The 20382-nt window shown below is 37.7% G+C and overlaps 1 protein-coding gene across 2 annotated transcripts in view; it reads left to right on the top strand.

The window, feature by feature from the left end:
- RMDN2 (regulator of microtubule dynamics 2) overlaps positions 1-20382 on the top strand; it is a 46716-nt gene that overhangs the window by 9556 nt on the left and 16778 nt on the right. For both annotated transcript variants that reach the window (XM_057389795.1, XM_057389794.1), the window contains exons 5-7: positions 3005-3065; positions 14137-14212; positions 15849-15926. In XM_057389795.1, coding sequence (XP_057245778.1) covers positions 3005-3065; positions 14137-14212; positions 15849-15926 — 215 coding nt within the window. The remainder of the gene's footprint in view (positions 1-3004; positions 3066-14136; positions 14213-15848; positions 15927-20382) is intronic.

Genomic DNA, 20382 nt, shown 5'->3' with positions numbered 1-20382 from the left:
AGTGTAATCCAAGTTTGGGTTTTCTTTTCTGACACCTCTCCTTCACTTTTTGTTCTGTCAGCTGTGACAATGTCACTGACAAAGCAGTTTTGGCTGTACTTTGTCATCCTTATGACAGTGTCAGTGTCATGGCTTTGTGCTGTCATAACATTCTGTAGACAGCTTCAGCTTGTTCAAGGTCCTTCCTTGTTCTATCCTTTTGTCACCTAAATACTCCTGAAGACCTGCACTGTCTTAGCTCCTTAACTGACACTGTCTTTGCTTTAGTAGCATCTTGGCTTCTTTGTGTATAAATCTACAATGTTGTGAGGATTATGACACAWAGTAAATAACAAGAGTAAATTCTGYTGTTGGATCMTTTGCTTTTACCAGTGACTGGACTTGAAGCTGGCTGGGACTGTGGGGGACAGTAAAAAGAGTTTTTTCAAATATGTTAATAGCAATAGGCAGTGTAAAAATAAYRTCASTCCATTAGAGGATGAGGGTGGTCACCTCACAAGCTGGGACAGGGACAAGGCAGAGRTGTTTAACACATTCTTTGCCTCTGTCTTCGGCATGGATGACAGACTAAGGGATTCTCAGTACCTGAGCTGAAGGATCATGATTGCAAGAATGGTCARCTCCCAGTTCAAACCCTGAAACTGCAGGATCTGCTGCTCCAGCTGAATTCCTACAGATCTATGACTTGATGGGGTTCATCCAGCAATCCTCAAAGAGTTAGTTGGTGTTGTTGCAAAAACTCTCTTGATGATTTTTGAGCAGTTCTGGGAATCAGGAGAGGTCCAGCTGACTGGAAGCTGGCAAACATTGTCCTGATTTTCAAAAAGGGCAAGAAGGAGGACCCTGGCAAATACAGGTCTGTCAGTCTCACTTCAGTGCCTGGTAAAGTTATAGAGAAGRTTATTCTGGGAGGTACTGAAAAACATCTGGAGGACAATGCAGTCATTAAGTCACAGCTGGCATGACTTCATGGGACAAAAGTCCTGCTTATCCAGACTGATTTCCTTTTATGACAAAGTAACCCACCTAGTTGATTAAGGGAAGCCAGYTGATGTAATCTATTTTGGATTTCAGTGAAKMTTTTGGTACTGTCTCYCACAGRATCCTTCTGGACAARATGWCCAGCCCTCAGCTGGATAAACACRTCATGGRATGGGCGAGCAGCTGGCTSAYGGGTCAGGCACAAAGGGTTTTAGWGAATGGAGTGACATCAGACTGGGGACCTGTCACCAGTGGGGYTCCACAGGGCTCCCTCTTAGGYCCTGTGCTCTTCAACATCTTCAYRAATGGRTGCAGAACTGGAAGGGATACAGAGCAGGTTCACARRCAATACAAAACCAGAAGGAGCTGTTGACTCCCTCAAAGGCAGGGAGGCCCTGCAGAGAGACCTCGACAACTTAGAGGGCTGGGCAATCACCAGACTTATGGAGTTCAACAAGGGAAAGTGCCAGATTCTGTACCTGGGATGGGACAACCCTGGATTTACAGACAGGCTGGGGAATGGGATGCTGGAAAGTGCCATGGATCCTGGTCACTGGCAAGTTGAACATGAGCCAGCAGTCAGGAGGGAGAACCCTGTCCTGGGGGGCATCAGGCACAGCATCACCAGCTGAGCAAGGGAGGGGATTGTCCTGCTCTGCTCTGACCTGGGGCAGCCTCACCTCSAGTGCTGGGGGCAGCTTTGGGTGCCACAGCATGAAGATACGTAGCCTTTAAAGAGCATCCAAAGGAAGAAAACAAAGATGGTGAAGGGCCTTGAGGGGAAGCTRTATGAGGATCAGCTGAGGTCACTTGGTCTGTTCAGCTTGGAGGAGACTGAGGGGAGACCTCATTGCAGTTACAATGAGGGGAAGAGGAGGAGCAGGCACTGATCTCTGTGGTGACGAGGGACAGGACTCGAGGGAATGGCCTGAAGTTGTGCCAGGGAGGTTTAGTTTGGATATTAGGAAAAGGTTCTTCAACTCAGAAGGTGATTGGGCACTGGAACAGCCTCCCCAGGAAAGTGGTCACAGCACCAGCCTGACAGAGTTCAAGAAGCAGCTGGACAATACTCTCGTCCATGTAGTTGTGAGCCTTGGGGGTGCTCCTGYGCAGGGCCAGGAGTTGGATTCAGTTATCCTTGTAGCTCCTTTTCAACTCAGCATAGTCTRTGATTCTGTGACTGCATATAACCTCAGCTGATGCAAGATAATMGCATAGCAAAAGACAGGGAGAGATAAAGAATGATGGAATGAAAGTGGGTCTTAGGTGTTGAGTAACCAGCCTAGTTTCGCTCATTCTCGTGAGCTGGGGGAGGTGGCAGCCTTTTTCATYGCAGTTTTTGGAAGTGCTGCAGAGGGATTGAGACTGCAGGAGAGCTGGCAGTAGTTTTGTGGTTATTTTTCCTTCCACTAAGTTGGAGAACTGTGTATGCTATTCTTTGTTTTTATGAAGTTAACTTACAATACAGAAATGTCAGTGCAGCTTAATTGGTTGCAGCTGAGACTCTGCAAACAGCAAGTGTCTCATCTAAACTTCTTACTGGAAGCATGAGTTTGATCAAATCACCTAATGTCATCTTTATTCAGTTAAAAGTGGAACTTAAGGGAAGTCTTTGTGCTAGAAAGGACCTTCAAATAGTTTATTCCTGTACTCAAGGCAGGAAATAGCTTTGCTGGTTCTTCTGACAGGTGCTTGTCTGACATGCTTTTAAGGTTCTTCAGTGTTACAGCCAACACAGCCTCCTTTGGGAGTGCATCCAGTCCTTCCCTGATTTAACTGCATCTGAATTGGATTTTAAAGGAAAATACTAAAATTGAATATATATTTTATATATACTTATATGTAAGTTTATGGCTATGGAAGTGAAGTAAAGCCAAGATGTTACATTGTTTGTCTAAATGTTTCTAAGAACAGGAAACAATTTCTTTGCTGCTACAATAAATCAGATTGCTTTATTCTTGGGAGTCACCTAAAACATGGAAGAGAACCATAAATCCTTTCATAYATTGTACTCTATTTACAGGAAAGATTAAAGCTGAAAGGGCTGTTCAGTTGGATGCTGGGAGTGCTGAGAGTCACCAGTGGTAAGTTCAAGGAAATTTTTACAAACTTCTGTGTATTTATCAAAACCAACAACAACAAAAAAAAAAAACCCAGTCTGACATCAGTTTCATAAATTGGTCATTAATATTTTTTCATAGTTTTATGGAACTCAGTTATCACCAGTTGCAGCTAAAAAATACATAGAAATATTCTGTGTAACATTTACTATAGAATATGAAATAACTCAATAACCATACTTCAGTATGTAYTGTGAAATTTAGATGGGAATATTTGCTTAAGCCACTATCTTATTGCTCAGAAAAGCCATAGCTTTCCATTTACCTKCCCTTCCAACAACTCAAAAAATAATGTCATTTGAGCTTGAATTTTGTCCTTTCATTTTCTTGTAATAATCTAAATTGTAATAATTAAAAATAGACATAGAAAATTATGGAACTTTGAATTAACTTCTTGATTTTTGTTTTATCAAATAGTTTTGCCCCAAGCTTGACACTTAGTTTAGTTTTGTAGACCTTGCCAGAGCTAACAAACTCTGCAAATGTAAATATTTTTTTAGCAAATCAACATTATCAGGTGAAAGATAATTCTGCTGAGTTCTAGAACTGAATATTAGTTCCTCACCTTTGTATTTTGTTACTAAATTTTACTGAGCTCCTTATTTCTTTTCTAGTATTATTAGCTTTTCCTTTCAATTTTCTGGTTTCTRCRTYCTTCATTAATTTTGTCATTGCACTKGTGGGATGGGTTTTYACTAAAMTTCTGCATATCTAAACCAAGTAGTTTTATCCCAGGCTCCTTTCACAATCTAAAAAGAAGCAGCCACTTGTGGAATTCAGTTCATTGGAGTCAATTTTGTCTATTTTGTCTTGCATGAGATGAGATAAATTCCTCCTGGGCTCAGCTGACAGCATCTCCATTGACAATGAAGGGAGCAGGTCAGCTAGCTCAGGTTTAGATACTTGATTAGACGTAGACATTGTCATTTAATTAAGTAATTATCTGTCTTGTTTTCTCTCTTTCTGAAAGCAATTTACAGCCATTTCTGCTCTTTGCTTGACCACAGTCATGGTCACTTCCTCAGCATAATGCTGGTGTAACCCCCTCAGCTAGAACTTTGTGTATAAACAGCCACAAAATCACATTCAAGTATGAATCCTGCTGTTCCCTTCCTCCTCAGCCCACAAAACTGACAAAATATTCTAGTATAAATACAGCTTCACTGGCAGAAACTGCTGATAAAACCTCACATATTGTTCAGGGAGATGTAGGTGGTCTGCAGGACTTGACATGTGAGATCCTGTACTGGCAGGCACATCTAGCAGGGGAAGAATTACGAGTGTAAGGAGATGTGTTCCAGAGGTTAGTTCAGAAAGATGGATTGAGAGGTTTAAGAGAAAAATCTTACATTTTTTAGGCTACTGCTTGTAACAGACAATGGATTTCTGTATGGTTTGCAGTTTTCATTCTTCTCATGTCTGGGTTGCAAGTGAACATGAGGTTTTTATCAGTTATTGTTTGACTGATATCTTTCTAGAGATGGACAYTATAGATAAAAATAGTTTGCTCTAATTTTTTATCTGAATATATTTTCTGGTTTTATTTTCTGAAATCTTTTTTACTTGATGCATTATTTTTGAAGTGTAGTATGAGTGTAAAGGTTATGCCAATCTGAGGCTCTAAATACTGGGCACAGTGGACTTCCTAATGCTCCAGAGGGACATTGGTATGTTTTTGTTTACTATGACAGCTGCTGTTCAATCTGTGATCCCAGTAGATACTTTTCTGCTGTTTTGCTATTTAACCAGTTGAGCTTTGTTCATTTCGTTTTATTCTATTTTGTTCTTTATAAAGTATTTTACACACATTTAATTGATTTCATGTTTATTTCAGACCATTTGTCAGACTTGAGGCTATTTAGGTTTGCAAATGCATTCCCAGATTACCATTATTTCAAAAGTGTTTTGTTGCTGTATGGSTTGCTTGAAATCATTGACTTCATTAATGAAATTACTGGAAGATAATGGACCCAGCACTAAGCTTTGGGTGACACCTATAGTGATGCTCAGGTTCGCGTGAACCTGGTTCTGCAACCATCTCTGCTTTATCTAAACAGTATTTCCATGGTTAGATTTTTGAGGAACATCGGGTAGGACAAAGTCAAAGGCCAGATAAAGTTCAAGGTGTATCTCATTTGTTACTTTCCTCTTATAGTTCAGGCTTTTTTATCTTGCCAGATATTTTTTTTATGCTCTTTGTTCACAAAAAAAGCTTGTGTTAACTGTTTTGTATGCTTATGCACTTTTTATCCTGGAATGTCTTCAGGTTAAGCTGGTTTGCCTATAACCCTCCTTCTCCTCCTTCTCCTCCTCCTCCTTCTCCTCCTTCTCCTTCTCTTCCTTCTTGATAGCAGCTATGCTTGCTTTTTTGCATGCTGTTGGGGCTTTCTGCATTACCTACGAGACTTTGGTAGTCAGCTCTGTATCAGATCTGGATTGTTTGAGTCTGGCCTAATGCAAATTTTTACAGTTTATATAAACATTATTTCACATGTTAATCCCCATGAATAGGAAATAAGACTTCAGTGAATCTTCCCTGTAAAAACTGTGCTCTTAAAGTTGTTTGAAAACAGAATTTTACCAAAGTTTATAAATAGATAGACTGTGTACGAACAGAAAACAGTACAATACAATTAAATCATAAATAAATAATATGTGAAAGCAAAATGAAATCCTTAGTTAATAAGAAAGTTAATAAGAGAGAAAATAACTGAAAAGAAAAAMRTAGAACTAATAYTTATASCAAAAAAAGCTAGGATCACTAGCARGTSATGGGCAGAGATGAAGGGCAGTACCCAGCTCCAGATGGACMCCTGAATGTTGTCTATTATATGTGCCTACATGTGAGCAAGGGCCTGGTCCTGCACTTATGGGGGATGGATCCACTTATGGGGGGGATGCTGAAAGGCAGCATGTGCCATTTGATGTGCCAGGATATTTACATGGCATGGCAGATATCACACAGGACCTTTGGGATCTCTACACTTCCAGGCCAGCCTCCAGAAGAGGTGGGAGACCCTAGGGCATCTCCGGTGGTCGTAGGCACCTGTGTCTAGGCAGGGATCCTGTGAACTGAACAGGTCTCTGCTGGCTGTAGTAGGAGATTAGATACCCAGATGAGAAGCTCAGCATGAATTTAGGCTCAGTGTGAAAGCAATGCTGTCTCAGACCAAAATCCTTCCTTTTCRTCTCACTGCCAACATAAAATTTTCTAAAGCTATACCGTATAAATAATCTTAGCCTATGTAAGATGAGCCCATCTATTTGTTATGTGTAAGGCTGTGTCAGTCTGTATCAGCTATTGATGAGCAATCTGGTTTTCTGACCTTGACTGAAGAAAWTTTTTGTTGATTTATTACTAATTTCTGAGAGGTTTTGGTATCTCCCATCAGCACAACTGAGGTTTTCACTCATGTTTGGCATAGCTGGTGTGTTGTCTGCTCATGCATTATTTCTAATGTTCTCTTAAACTGTTTAATATATTATGGCTTACTAAATGAGTGGGGATTAAATGATAGCCTATTCTTTTCCTGGTCCTGTACCTTGCTCTCTGCTTACACTTAACCCTTGTAGAGCAGGGGGGATGTAAGTGAAGAAGAATATTGAAKTTTACCTTGTTGGTTTCATCTTTTGCTATTATTTCCTTGTTGCTAATTGTTCTGCACTTTCATTTATGTTTTTTTTTCCTTCTGGTGTATTTATAGAACCTCTTATTGCCTTACCTATATCCCTAGCTTAGTTGTGTGCTCTTGTTTTCRTTTTTAAGGCCAATTTCTTTTGGGTTTTAAAGTTAATTGAGAATTACTCACTGGAGCTGAATTAATCTTTAAAACTATTCCTGATATGACTGAAGGGTCATTTGTGGCTGTGCTTTTGAATGTTGTCTCTTAATAAATCTACTATAGAAATTTTTCTAACATGACAATTCTTAATGATTTCATTTTCTTAAATTAGAAACATATATGTGTCTGTCAAGCAATGGTTAGGTCTATGGACCTATTTGGGAGTTTCCTTTGAAAACTTATCCGTACTGCTACAAAGCTCTATTTACTGAACAAACAAGTTTTTGTGACACCTTGACCCACGTAATTGTCCTAGTATAGACAAGGGGTTTTTTGTGTTTTGTGGAACTGCTATAAGGTGTCTGCAAGACAGAACACATTTTTTGTGTCCACTATGGAATTTAGTGGAATGGTTCCATGAGCAAACACTTGCTAATATAGGCCTCGAGTACAGCATCTTGCCTTACTTCTTGTATTTATTTCAGTTAAGCACAAAAACATGCCATGTATCTTCTTAGTAGATCACCTATATTTTTCTGTAAAATTATATCATAAAATATATCAACACTCCAACTGTTCAACTTTCTGATCAGAATACTAACAACTAACCAGTATTCGACCTCAAATTAAATTTGATAAAACATATGCAGAACAAAGAAAGCCAAATATTTTGAAGTAGTTGGTTTGGTAATGAATTGCAGCTGCAAATAATTTTCATATCTGAATCCAGATTTTTGGAAACATGTGATCATACTTAATTTCATACTTRCCAATGAGATCAAAAACGTTCAGACTTTTTGAATGTTGACCTCTAAATAACTGAAATAAATGGCAACACTGGAAAGGAAAAACATTGCTGTAACTTTTTATTATTTGTATGAACACCCTAAAGAAAGGCAGAAATAAATATTCAAAGTGATTTGTGGCTTTGTTCAGCCACTGTCAACTTTTCAAGTTGTGGAGAAACTTGCATGTACAAGCCATTGTAGGTACTCTTGTTTTTTCCAAGCCTCAAATTGATTTTGTGGGTCAGTGATTCCCAAATGCCAACTGTGAATCCTTGCAGCTCATCTTGGATCATGGAACATCTTTATCACCCACATTTTAATTAGAAGTGCTGTGTGAGCAATTTGGCACTATAGTTGTGTTACTTTATCACTTACAGTTACAAAAACCAAAATGTAGATGCGTATTAACAGTGTTTTTACTTAAAACTAAACAATCACTTTTAAATTCTCTTGCAAACCCAGTGTATTTTTATATTTGTGGGCATTTTGTTGCTGGCTTTTCTTTAAGAATTTGGGAGAGGTCTGGAAGGTTTCTCTGCTGTTGTCCAGATACCCACACTTCCTTTTTTGCTCAGAAGTCGTTACAGGCTTTGCAAAGATCAGAAAGGTTACTAATTATGGCCAGTTTTCAGGACATTTACTTAAAAAGATCATTCTTTGAATTGAGCTTTGTTTTGTTTGCCACAAACAAACCTGGTGCTGCTACTGAGTTTGTGTTAATCGCTAGAACTCACCTGGTGATGGGAATCATACAGCACAGTCTCATTTAGGTGGAAGTTAACAAGTGAAAACCCAATAACTTTTAGTGAAAACTCACCCTRAACAGAGCTGCCCCCAAGAGTTTTCTCTGTCATGTGTATGAGTGTTAATCAGAAGTGCAGATTATTTTCACAAGCCCTGGATTTTCCATGGAAGTAAATTCCAGAGCTTAGGGACAGTCTTACAGTGGCAGACGACACTACAGAACAGTGGTACAGATCGGTTGCATTGAGGACATGAATAATCAGTATTCTGGTATTTTGATGATTTTATATAAACTTCCCACAAAAAAGTAATAGATCTAACAGATAATTTGTCAGGTTTGTAAGGTGCAAGGGCGTAAAAATAATTCACTAGTGAAACAAAACTCTTCAAATTTATGGAATATGTTGTAGGATATGGTCATAGTACCAAGAACTTTAAAATTAAATCCTCACCTGTTTYTAACTAAATGCTTGTTACCTGCTGCCCTTAACTATCCTTTATTTAGACTTAGATGAGGCAGATAACGTAGAAACTACAAACATTTGTTTCTGTCATGCAATCTGWTTCTTCAGGAATTTGATCATTTGTGCAGAAATACTGTGTTTCTAACTAGTAGTTATTTGCCCTGTATTTGTTTCATGTTAAGACCAAAGAACWGTTCTAGCAATCTTTGCTCTTAATKGTGCTTAATYGTAGTCAATACTTAAWTGTTTTTGTACAAATAATTTRAAATTTTAAATTGAGAAACCATTTCTCAAAAGCTGTAAGTTGTTCTGTTGTAAGTGCATTGGTGATACACTTCAGCATCTTCATGCAAGTCCAAAGGAGGAAGGTTTGATGCTTGAAAAGATTTAGTACAAGCTTTTTGTCAGAATGGTCACAGAGGAAATATTATTGACAACCTAATAATCCCTATAACATTTCTGCCAAGGAGAATTGTGTTACTGTTCTGAAAGCTGTTATTTCATTCTGTTTCCACATTTATGAAGACTGTCCTGCTAATTTCTTCAAGTTTGTATTTCCATCTGTTTTAAAAAKAAAAGTTAAATTTCTGGAAACAGGAATTTAATGCAGTTGTGTGTTTCACAGCCTAAGGAGTGCAGAACATGGCATCCACATGTTCTACTAGTGAACTTCTGTGAATACACATTAACAGCAGCATTTTTCCTTGATTTGGTATACTGCTTGTGTTGCAGTAAATTAAGCCAGAATTCTTAATAAACTTACCTTTGAGGTTTTTTAAACCAAAATAGGGGTTTGTTTCCCATGTTTTTGCAAGTGTTACCTACACAAGTATGTGCTATGTCTGATGTTTTCCTGGAGCTCAGCTTCAATGCTCTGGTGAATTTTCAGTATGAAAAGTGTATTTCTGCCAGTTTCTAGAGTGTAAACTCAGTTAAATTCCAAGAAGAAGGAAAGGAAAAAGGAAAAGAAAAAGGAATGGAAAGGAAAAATCTCTTGCAAAAAACCACATAAACACTTCATTTTGCACCTTGGCACACCTTACTTTGTGTATTGGCTATCTTACTTTACTTATGCTCAGTCAATGCTTCCATACCCCCATGAGGATGGTCRTATCAAACCTATACTCCACCTTTCCATGGAAACTTTGTGTCAGATGCAATTTTGTAGATTAAATATCTTAGTAGGAAAGTGGTATAGTATGAAGTATGCTAAACTGGGATCTCAGAAAGGGTAATGCAACASGGATCATGATCAGTAATTTAAGTTCCAAAATCTCCCCACATAGAAATTGGTTATGTCATTAAAATTATGTTAACAAGAAATCCTGCAGGTATCACTGCATTGCAGAGACTTTCAGAATACATAAGTGGGTGAAACTGGTGAGTGAGGGAGTTGGGGGCTAAAAAATAAGATGGTATGCACAGAACTGAGCCATGCAGAGATAGGGAGATGCAAGACCACATTTAGAACTGGAATGGAAATGAACTTTCTTTTCACTGGGCCTCTTGYGTGCTGCCCACACATTAGCCTTTGCTCACACTGCCTTACATGTTACATATTTCTTGGATGAAGAGGAGGGAGTGAAAAACAGTTATGAAACAGATGAATTAAATTCTTTGGTGATGRTAAATACCACAAACTCTCCTCCTGTTTGCAAAATCTTGCCAGTCACAATTAAGAAAAACTTTTCTATTGATAGTGGGTTATTAAAATGGAGATGTAGATTTCTAAATGTATTAAGCCCTGTACCCACACATTTCCAAAGTCTGCATGACATAAAAAGTGTTGTTTAGATTTGGGATATATAAGAGTATATAGAAGAGAGAGGAACAARTCTGGGAAGGTACATGTTATTTCTGGTTTTGATCATGTGACATTTATCAGGGAAAAGGCAAATGCTCTAGTGTGGTTTAATCTTAATTTGAGTCTTCAAAATCTTTTCTGTAAATTTGTCTCATGTAGAGCATGCTGTGGTTGACAGAGTCTTAAGTGTTGGTATCATTTTTGCTATTAAAATYCAAATATGCTTGATAAATTTATTTGATCAACCTGCTGCTCTTCTTTTTTGCAATAGATAAGGTGTGCCCCTTACAGTTTCGCCTGGCATGAATGCACATAGAAATTGTGGAGCACAAAAAGGGAAAATGTTCATTCTCTTTGATCCAGACTTTCTGCATGAGGGCCATGTAGGTACTTGTATCCATCTCTGTCAACTAGAATTTCTTGCCAGTCTGAGTTTCAATGACAACATTTGTAACAAAGGAACATGGAGTTGATTTATTAGCCTGGGTTTTTTAGATTATGTTTGTGCTTATTAAAGGTCTGTTAACTGTGGGTGATCAATATTCTACACTATGTTCAGTAACTTTTCTTCCAGCTGGGAATAACAGTTTTCTACACCAGCCAAAGTACTGTGTCTGTCTTAATGAGGTAGTTTTTSTTGTGTTTATTTAGATGAATGTATCCAGGGCTGGTTTTTTTACATTACCCAGGAGTAACATCAGCTCAGCAAATACGTCTTTCCTGGCAGATTTCCTCTTAATTTTTCTCTGTGAAGGTAGTGTAAGCAGTCCTCTGATGTTCTGAAGGTGTGAGGGAAGGAGTGGTTGTGGAGAGAGCCAGTATCACTTGCTCTACTAACAGACATGTGCTTTTTACCCATTGCATTAGATATTTGCACATTTCTGTGTGATAATCTTTTTAGTGTTCCCCCTGTCACCACGAGATGGGGCAGGTGACCAGGGAGCGCCGGGGCTGTGACTGGCYTGCGGAAAGAATGACATGAACTAGATGGAAGCGTTTCTAGTCACTCCCTGCCTCATTTTCTCTGTCATTTTCTTCACTGTGAGAGTGGTGAGKCACTGGAACAAATTTCCCAGAKAATGGGCATACCTGGAAGTATTCAAGGCCAGGCTGGAYRGGGCTTTGAGCAACCTGGTTKAGTGGAAATTGTCCCTACCCATGGCAGGGTGGTTGAAAGTCAATGATCTTYAAGGTCTCTTCCTAGCTAAACCATTCAACGATTAACATTATTACCCTTTGCACCACTGAAAATAAAAGTTTGCCATGTGTTTTAAATTATTTGAAAATTATTTAAAATGTCTAAAAATTATTTTCAGGAAGAAAAAGGACACCTTTTTTTTGTTTGTTTTGTGGGATTTTTTAGAAATTAAATTAATATCCAAAATGCCGTAGAACTTTAAAAATGAAACAATTTATGTCAATTTGCTGTCTAGTCCATTTCACAAGTATGAAATTTAAAAAAAAAACAAACCAAAAAAAACCCAAAAAAGCCCTAAAAAACCCCAACAAATACATGAAAGACATTTTTACTTTTTCCTTGGAAAAATTATGGGTATTTAAAGTTAGTAGGTTAGCTTACTTTTAATTTGTTGAAAATTTTATTAGGATTTCCCTCCCAAGAGATTTTCGCTGTAAGTAGAAGTTTTTCTTTGAACTAGTTTAAACTAAGGCCCTCTTTCTTGTCACGCACAGACAGGGAAATRCTGCAAGATGCTGGATTAGCTTGTTCGCTTTTCATTGTTTTCTTTTGTAGCAGCAATCCGTTTAGCTATGGTATGCTGAGTTTATCTGATTAGCACTTAATGAGTGAAGGGAATAGGGGCAATGTTGCCCGAGTTACTTAACCCTAATAAAGTTTTCACTACCTTCCCCCTCTTTCTAAATACCTGAACTTTCCTGACCCCCACCTTTTGCTTTTTCCCTCAACTGCAGCTTATTCCCATACGAAATGCGCTCCCACTATAGCTCTGTCAGCACTAGTGCTGCCATTAGCTGGATTTTGTCCAGTGCACAGTGGTCACAACATACATCCTGCTCAACAGTGTTTGACAGTCTGTCTGGAGCTCGAACAAACTCAACTGCAGTTGTCGGCTGACTCCGTGCCATACCTGGGAACATTTACTCACCAAAAAGTGCAAAAATCTGTAGCATCAGTATTTCTAGCTTAAAGCCATTAGGTATAACTGTAAGCAATAAAATAATTTCTTGAGTTGTGTTAGCAACGACATTTTAATGAGGATTCACTGGAGCTTGAATAATTACATTATATAAGKAAATTCAAGAAAGCTGATGTTTAGTAGTGCTTAAAAACCATGTGTGCCACACAGATTGTGGTTCTGTTACCATAATTAACTCAATAAGCTTTTTGTATAACTCATGTTTTCCTCTGGACTTAAACTTGATTTCCCTCTTTCAAGATTTTTCATTTTAWTTTATTCTTGCTTTGTAAAATATTTGATTAAAAAGCAAAATTCAGAAAAAAATAGAACAATAATTTACATGAGGTTTTGCTGGTTAACTGCTTCTTTGGTGGTTCTGTTAGTTTTATACAGAAATGCAAAGTTGTCTTAATACCCATGAAAATAGGTCCAAGGAATTGGATATCTGTGAGATATTTCTTACACATAGAAGTTTTATAGCTGTTGAAGTAATAAGAGGAAAGCAGTACCACTTTAGTTGGACTGTCAATAGAAGATACTAGTGTTGCTTAGGAGATTGAATCTTTATAGGTAGAGACATCCAAAAATATTGCTTAAMAATACAAATTATTTTATGGAAATTATCTCTCATTTCTTTTATCACTCAGTGTCCCCAATTTATGATAATCATTGTATTAATAATAGAAATAAGAGTGATCTTAGCAATAGGTGTCTAATAATAGCAGTAGTGATCCTGTTAGAGCAGAACGTGTATGTTTTTAAAYGAGTTTAAAGATACTGGAAGAATGTCAGAAGTGCAGGAATGCGCTGAAGTGCTAGAGAAAAGTAGAAGGCAACTGTGAATGTTTTTGAGKTGTGTGTGACTTCCTACTGAGCACACCCCAAGCATTTCCCTTCCTGGGTGTSGTTCTGAAGATAGTGGTGCTCACATTCCCAGTTCAGTGCAGAGCATAATGTGTCAAGGTAAACTGCTGTCAGTGGTAGTGCCAGTCTGGAGGTGTCGCACTTTGAACTAAATGGCTGAAATTTTGGAGGACAAATGTGGTTTTTCACTTACGTGACAACGTAATAGTGTCATTTAAACTTCTCCTTGTTTCCATTGTTTTGTTTTAGTTTGTGTTTTTGTCTACTCTTAAATATGTATAGTTCATGCCAAACTTCCGTCCAACCATCCAAATTGGATAAAAACAGGTGTAAATGTGTGCATTAGGTATTGAAATATTTTGTAATTTGATTCAAAGGTTTATTTAAATCACAAAAAGTATGTGTGTGTGTTTTTCTTTTCCTCTCTCAGGTTTGCAATTATGTGTGGCTATATGTCTCAGTTTGAAAGTGTACAAAACAAAATCAGGAATGGTTATCTCTTTAAGGTATGTTTTTGTAGGATTTGGGGTTGGTTTTTTTAAGCTGTTCCTTTATTTCTTTATATAGTGTCAAAGACAGGTTTTTCCATCACAAGAATTCGGCCTCAGAGGTCTATTTTGGTRCTGAAGTTAAATCAAAAAGGTTATTATTATGTATACAAATAGATTTTATGCTTGCAAAATCTAAGAATTGAGATAGRACTCTGGGAACAGCACTAAGATTTCTAGTTTCCTTTGTAGTCAAAGTGGGGAGGAAAGGGAATTACAATTCTGTTTAGAAAATCAAAACATATGAAATAGTAAGTGATGAACCAACACAGTTCTGCAATCATCCTTCATGTCACCCTTAATTAATGTTTGTTTTTACACTGTTCTTTCAAAGGTAATTGTGTTTTTTCAGAKTTAGCCATTTGTGTTACATGTGCTACTCTCCCTCTCCTTGTCCTCAGCATTGCTTAGACACTTCGCATCCATCCCTTGTCCTCCAAGCTGGCATCCCCCCTTTCTGGGTGACAGTAGAAGTAACAGACATGTTCCAGTTCCTGGGGAATGCCTGGGATGGGTTCCTCTCACATCCTGTCCGTGTTAGRACTTGGAGTGTGGTGGAGCTTTCCTATGAGAGAGCATTAATTACATCTGAGCCGTGCCAAGCGAGCTGAGCCCCGACCACTGGGACAAGCTGGGAATGAAGGGAAAATGACAAATAACACGAGTGCTGCAGCTGTTTAAGGATGGAGTTTTAAAAGATCTGTGGTGTGAGCAGTAGCCATTTCAGGGAGATTTTTCTCACCACAAGTAAATCCTGTTCATTTGGGAAAATGGTAGTATAAAAACATAGCTCCTATCGGAATAGTTTGTGGATATGATAGAGAAATATGTGTGTAACTCAAATATTTTTGTGACTGGCTTAATTGGAAAGACAGATATATGCAGGAAATAAAGAAATGTTTGAATGAAATGTATTTTGAGAGACAAATGGTAGGGGTGAAATAATATATTTATTTTTTCTTCAAACTCAGGTTGAGCAATAAAAGATTTCTTGGGTAAATTAAGGAGAGAAAGGTACTCATGTTCTGRAATGAAAATGGTTTTGGAGGGAGGGCCTCATTAGATACTTTCTAAGTTTGGTAGTTCCACTATAAACAGAACCATTTTATTTTCTGAATTTCCCATTATAGTAAAAATTGTGTCAAGTACCATTTCATTGGGGCAGTCCCATTCCAAGGTGGAAATAACTGTGCTTCAGTGATGGGTGCTGGCATGTCAGATCTGTTCAAGAGTAGTTGCTTCCTCACTGATTTGATCTATGACAGTTTCCTAATACTGTAAATGAAATTAATTTAATTGAAGTTGTTGCCTTTTAAAGACAAAAGTTCTTGAATTATTTGACTGAACTTTAGAGCTGTTTAGTCATGTTCTAAATACAGCATGCCTTCTTGCATTGTGTGCAACGTTGCTGAATAATTTTGTGGTTTCCCTCCATCAGGAAGGGATTTACTAGTTAAAATATTTTTAGGTTGTTAGAAGACAATTGCAGCAGAAGAGAATTTCTGATTTGTTTCTGATTTGCAGCAAACTACTTAGAATGTAACCATACTTGCCAAACAAACATCTAAACTGATACTAATTTTCTTTCCAATAGGAGCACCTAGACAAGGCAATTGAACTTAAGCCTCAAGATCCCTTTTTATATTACCTAAATGGAAGATGGTGCTATTCAGTAAGTAACATCTTTATTTATCTAACATATCTATTGAGTATACTAAAAGATGATAATGCATTGGTAATTAAATAGTGKGACTTAAGAAAAAGTAGGTGTTTATTTAAGTAGATGTCGTGAGCTAAATGAAGCAGACATTTACRTTTCCTGAATTAACTACCAGATGCACGATGCTCACAGCTGATCATTCCTGACATATAGTTAGGTAAGATGTGCTTGTATGTCACTCACTGTTGTGTTCAGTTTTTTTATCTGAAGGAAGGAATGAAAAGTAACTGATATTTGGAAGGGAAGAAGGATGACCTCTTGATTTCATTTCTTTGTTCTGCCGCAAACTTCTGGGTGAACCTGGGCTGGGAACATAGCCTTTTAGTAATTTTATTCCCCATCCATAATTTAAGGCTCTTCATGATGTGGGACTATTTATGTGGTAGCAAGGCTACCATACTGGCCAGAGGAATTCCAAGGGAATGTCCAAAAAATATTCATGCGTAAAAATCCATAATTCACCAATGAGTTTTGCAAGAGGTGCAATTTGTGTCATGCCAGTACAACCGGTGCTTTCAAAGATTTAGTTATATATTATGTTTTTATTTATATATTATAAAGATTATATTAGATTATAGTAGATTACATAGTGATAAATACTTATACATAAAAAATGAAATAATTGGTTTACAAGATTAGCTGTTAATCAGTTTTTTAGAAGAATTGTGCTTGTGCCTTAATGAAAGAGTTGTCTTGCTGGTAATCCACATCTTTGAGGGCTCAGCATGCTATCCTTACTGCTTCATCTCTAGTGCTATAAGGAATCATTTGCTGGAAGAAAACATTCTTGCATAGTCTGTGCTGTAAAAGATCCCTGTGAGTCTTCGCAGAATAAYAACTGCTAATGCACATGAATTCCAGCCAAGCCTTTTTCTTATGGATGCTTCCAATGCGAGTCACTACAAAGTGCCTGCGAACTGGAAATACGACACATTGCAGGCTTTGTCTTTATCTGCAACAAGACTTCAGGCAAAGTAATCTTTCACCAGTTTTTTCAGCTCATATATTGAACTTACAGAKAGCTTTCAGCAGCTATGTTTTTTCTCGTTGATTTAAATAAGGAATGACACCAGCTTTTTCAGGGAACTTGGCATTTTGTTTTCTGTCACAGTGTGTTCTTGAATATCAGCATTWGCTATGCAAAAATAAGTTGCTGAGGATGGTCCTATAGTGTGCTTGCTGCCCTGCCTCTGAGCAGCATCTCTCACCAATGACTCCTTAAGCACTTTTATACTCTGCTGTGTCCAACAGCTGACTGMAGCTTCCATTTATGCCAAACACTCCCAGATGTATTTCATGGTTTATTTCTCATGTGAGCTGCTGCTTTTTGGAATAATACAATCTCARTATACCTCACTTTATTCTTATAACACGGCTTTTTTTACTCTTGTTTCATTTTTGTGCTATTTGTCACTTCCTCCTGAGTAATACATGTGGTTTGTCTTACTGTATTGTTACAAATTCATGTTCCATACTTGCAATGTCTATGCAGGGCTTCCTTACTAAACATTGAAATCACAGATTAGCATTTGCTTTAGGTTATGACCTGACCTGCATTTATTTAAGTGAAGCAATCTACCTAAATGGATGTAGCCACTGAAATATGTAAGAATTGATTTCAGGTTTCCGTTTTTCTTCTATTTTTTTTTTTTTTTAATTCTTGCCTTCCATGACTACCGTGAAAAAATAGTAACCTGAAGCCCATAGAACAGATTTTCATACTCTAAATAAATGCGAGTATAGGACTGAATAACATCTTGTTTTAACTTCTGGRGCTGTCAGCTCTTAAAAACTTACTGTCTTTGCACACTTTCAGTAGCAGGATGTGAGGTCCTTTGTAAAGATTAGTTTTGAGTCATWACTAGTTTTTAACCCTAGCCCAGTAAGGTTGGTAATATCCTCAGTAGTTTTAGCAGAATGAGTTGGTTTCTGTGCTGATCCACTATCACAGATTTTGGCCRTGCATGTGCCATAGGTAGTCATAGGAACTTGTGGAAGATGTGCCAAATTCCTTGTTCCTATTCTGCAGACCATAATGTTTCATGCTGTGGGAATTATCCTGAAAGAGGACTGTTGACTGTGGCATTGGTTACAAATACTTCTTCAGGGTAGAGATTATGATGGAGTGCTTGAAAAATTCCTTTATCACTTGTTTATATGGGTACCTGTAAATGGAGTGATAATACTCCTCTTAAATGCTCAGTTTTTAATGTTCAGTCTCAGTGTTGTTGAGGCTGGGAAGGCTGTGTTGTCCAGTGTGAGAGAATTAAAGAAGAAAAAGGGATGATTTAGGCAAGAAGGTTTTTACATTTAGCCTAGCTGACTTTGGGATCAAGGTAGGATTGGCCACAATATTTGTTCTTTCATAGATATTGCTTCCAAGGGTATTTTTGTCTAAAATTGCTCACATACTCTTTTACCGAAGCAATGTAAAAAAGATAACAAGTGTTTGATATTTTATAGGCTTTGATAATAGTTTTGTGAAACCTGATGTACATAAGTCTTCCTAGTATAGTCAGATATTTCACATTCRCTCCTGATTTAATATTGGGGGATCTTATTACTGTTGTCTAGCATTGGTTTTTTTGGATGACAAAGTGAGAAAAATGGGAATTGCATAAGAAACTTTAAATGGGGATGCTTCAAGTGTTGTAACTCAGGGTTCATTTTGGTTCATTTTCACAAATAAAAATCTGCTGAAAAGAATTTGAGGTAAAAAGTATAGAACCATTGAGGTTGGAAGAGACCTTCAAGATCATCAAGTCCAACTGTGAACCCAGCACAATCCAGTATCATTGTCACTCCTAAACCAGTGGAGGCRAATGGAGAAGATCTATTGAAGACTGAAATCAATATCGAGAGACTGGATGCTGAACTAGTAAAAGCTATTTAATTCATAGTGGTGTGCCAGAATTTGGCCTGACTGCCATTTCTCACCTTTCTTGGTGTAGGGCAGTCCTTTGCAAGGAGCAATGGTACAACACTGCCAAGTTTCTTRCTCAGCAGTTACTCTTGCTGGGCCAGAAATGAAGCTGATGTGAAGTGTTGTGGCACCTTTCAGCAGAAGGGATGAGCTGGRTTTTCACTGCCTCACAGCAGCTGGGGTTTGTTTGTGATGCAGATCCAGYGACAGTTGGGCACCACCTTGTCTAAAAATCAGTTTTTGCTCTTTCTTATTTCTCTTTCTATTATGAGGTTSATGGAGCTGTACAAAAGAGGGGTATCATAAAATTACTTCAGCTCTGTTAGAAAATTACTTCTGGTATCACAATCAGGCAAGATTTTTACCAGTCATTTCATAGATGTCACGATGGGCAAAATTTTGCCTGTGAGACCTGCTGTGTATCCAAGAAGTGAATAGATCTGTGGTGCATGGTGTATTTCCTTAGAGTTTTTGGCRCAATTATTCTTTTTAATTGTATGTTTGTAGGGTTTTTTTTAGTGTTTTAATGTTTCATATAGCTTATAAAATAGGGTACTTTCTAACATAAGTTAAGACTTATGTCTGCTCGCCACTACAGGACAGGCACAGAACAGCCAGCATGTACTTGTGAAACTGGATCAGAGTCTCTGGGAAATGCTAGTAGGGTATTAAAAATTATATCTCTTGGGATTTTCTTTTTGCAGGTTACATGCCATGTTTTGGATTTGTCTGTGGTATAGCCCCGTATCTGTTTGGGTTACATCAGGGAGCAAATTGATCCAATTYCTTTGTGTGCTAAATCTGCTTCCCTTACTGGAAAGTGAAAAGTCCAGTTCAAGTTGGATAAATACCTAAATGCCTGTGCAGACTGTCCTGGTTCCTCAGTTGGCAAGAAAAAGAATGTTTTTGTTGGAAGTCAGTATTTCAAAATTGGTGTCCAGTTACTTAATCTCTTCCAGAAGTCAACATTGCAAAATGATTTAATATTATTTTACATTAATATATTGTAATGAAAAAGAAAAGGAAACTCTCTGGGGATATTTGATTAGGTGCAATTAATGTTTTACTGAARCTGGAACAATGGGGTGATTTACCTTTAAGGAAGACAATTGTGTGATAGGTCTTCAGTGAGCTGTTAACAAGGAAATATTGGATGAGGATAACCTTTAGGGTTTAAAGTCAACCCTAGATGATTTTTCAATCCAAGCAGGTTAGTTTTCTTTGTACCAACATCCTGGAATTTGAAAAGAGCTCTCAGTGGGCTGGGTTTATATATATATATATATATATATATATATATATATACATATGTATGGTTTCTGCACATCATAGGCTAAGGAAGAGAAAGGGATATTATGAAATCAATTTTCCTAGTATTTAGGGAAGAATCACATTTTTGCTTGGCCATCAGAGAAGAAAGAGGCCTGATGAAAGAGTGCTSAGTATGAGCTTTACTTTCAGCCTCAGTTTTACTCTGGGAGTGCC

This window comes from Malurus melanocephalus, unplaced genomic scaffold (assembly GCF_030028575.1).
Source record: "Malurus melanocephalus ecotype Western Australia unplaced genomic scaffold, MMel_1.1 scaffold_19, whole genome shotgun sequence".
NCBI lineage: Eukaryota > Metazoa > Chordata > Aves > Passeriformes > Maluridae > Malurus > Malurus melanocephalus.
Note: the sequence above shows the minus strand (reverse complement) of the source record. Positions and strands in the feature narration are given on the sequence as shown.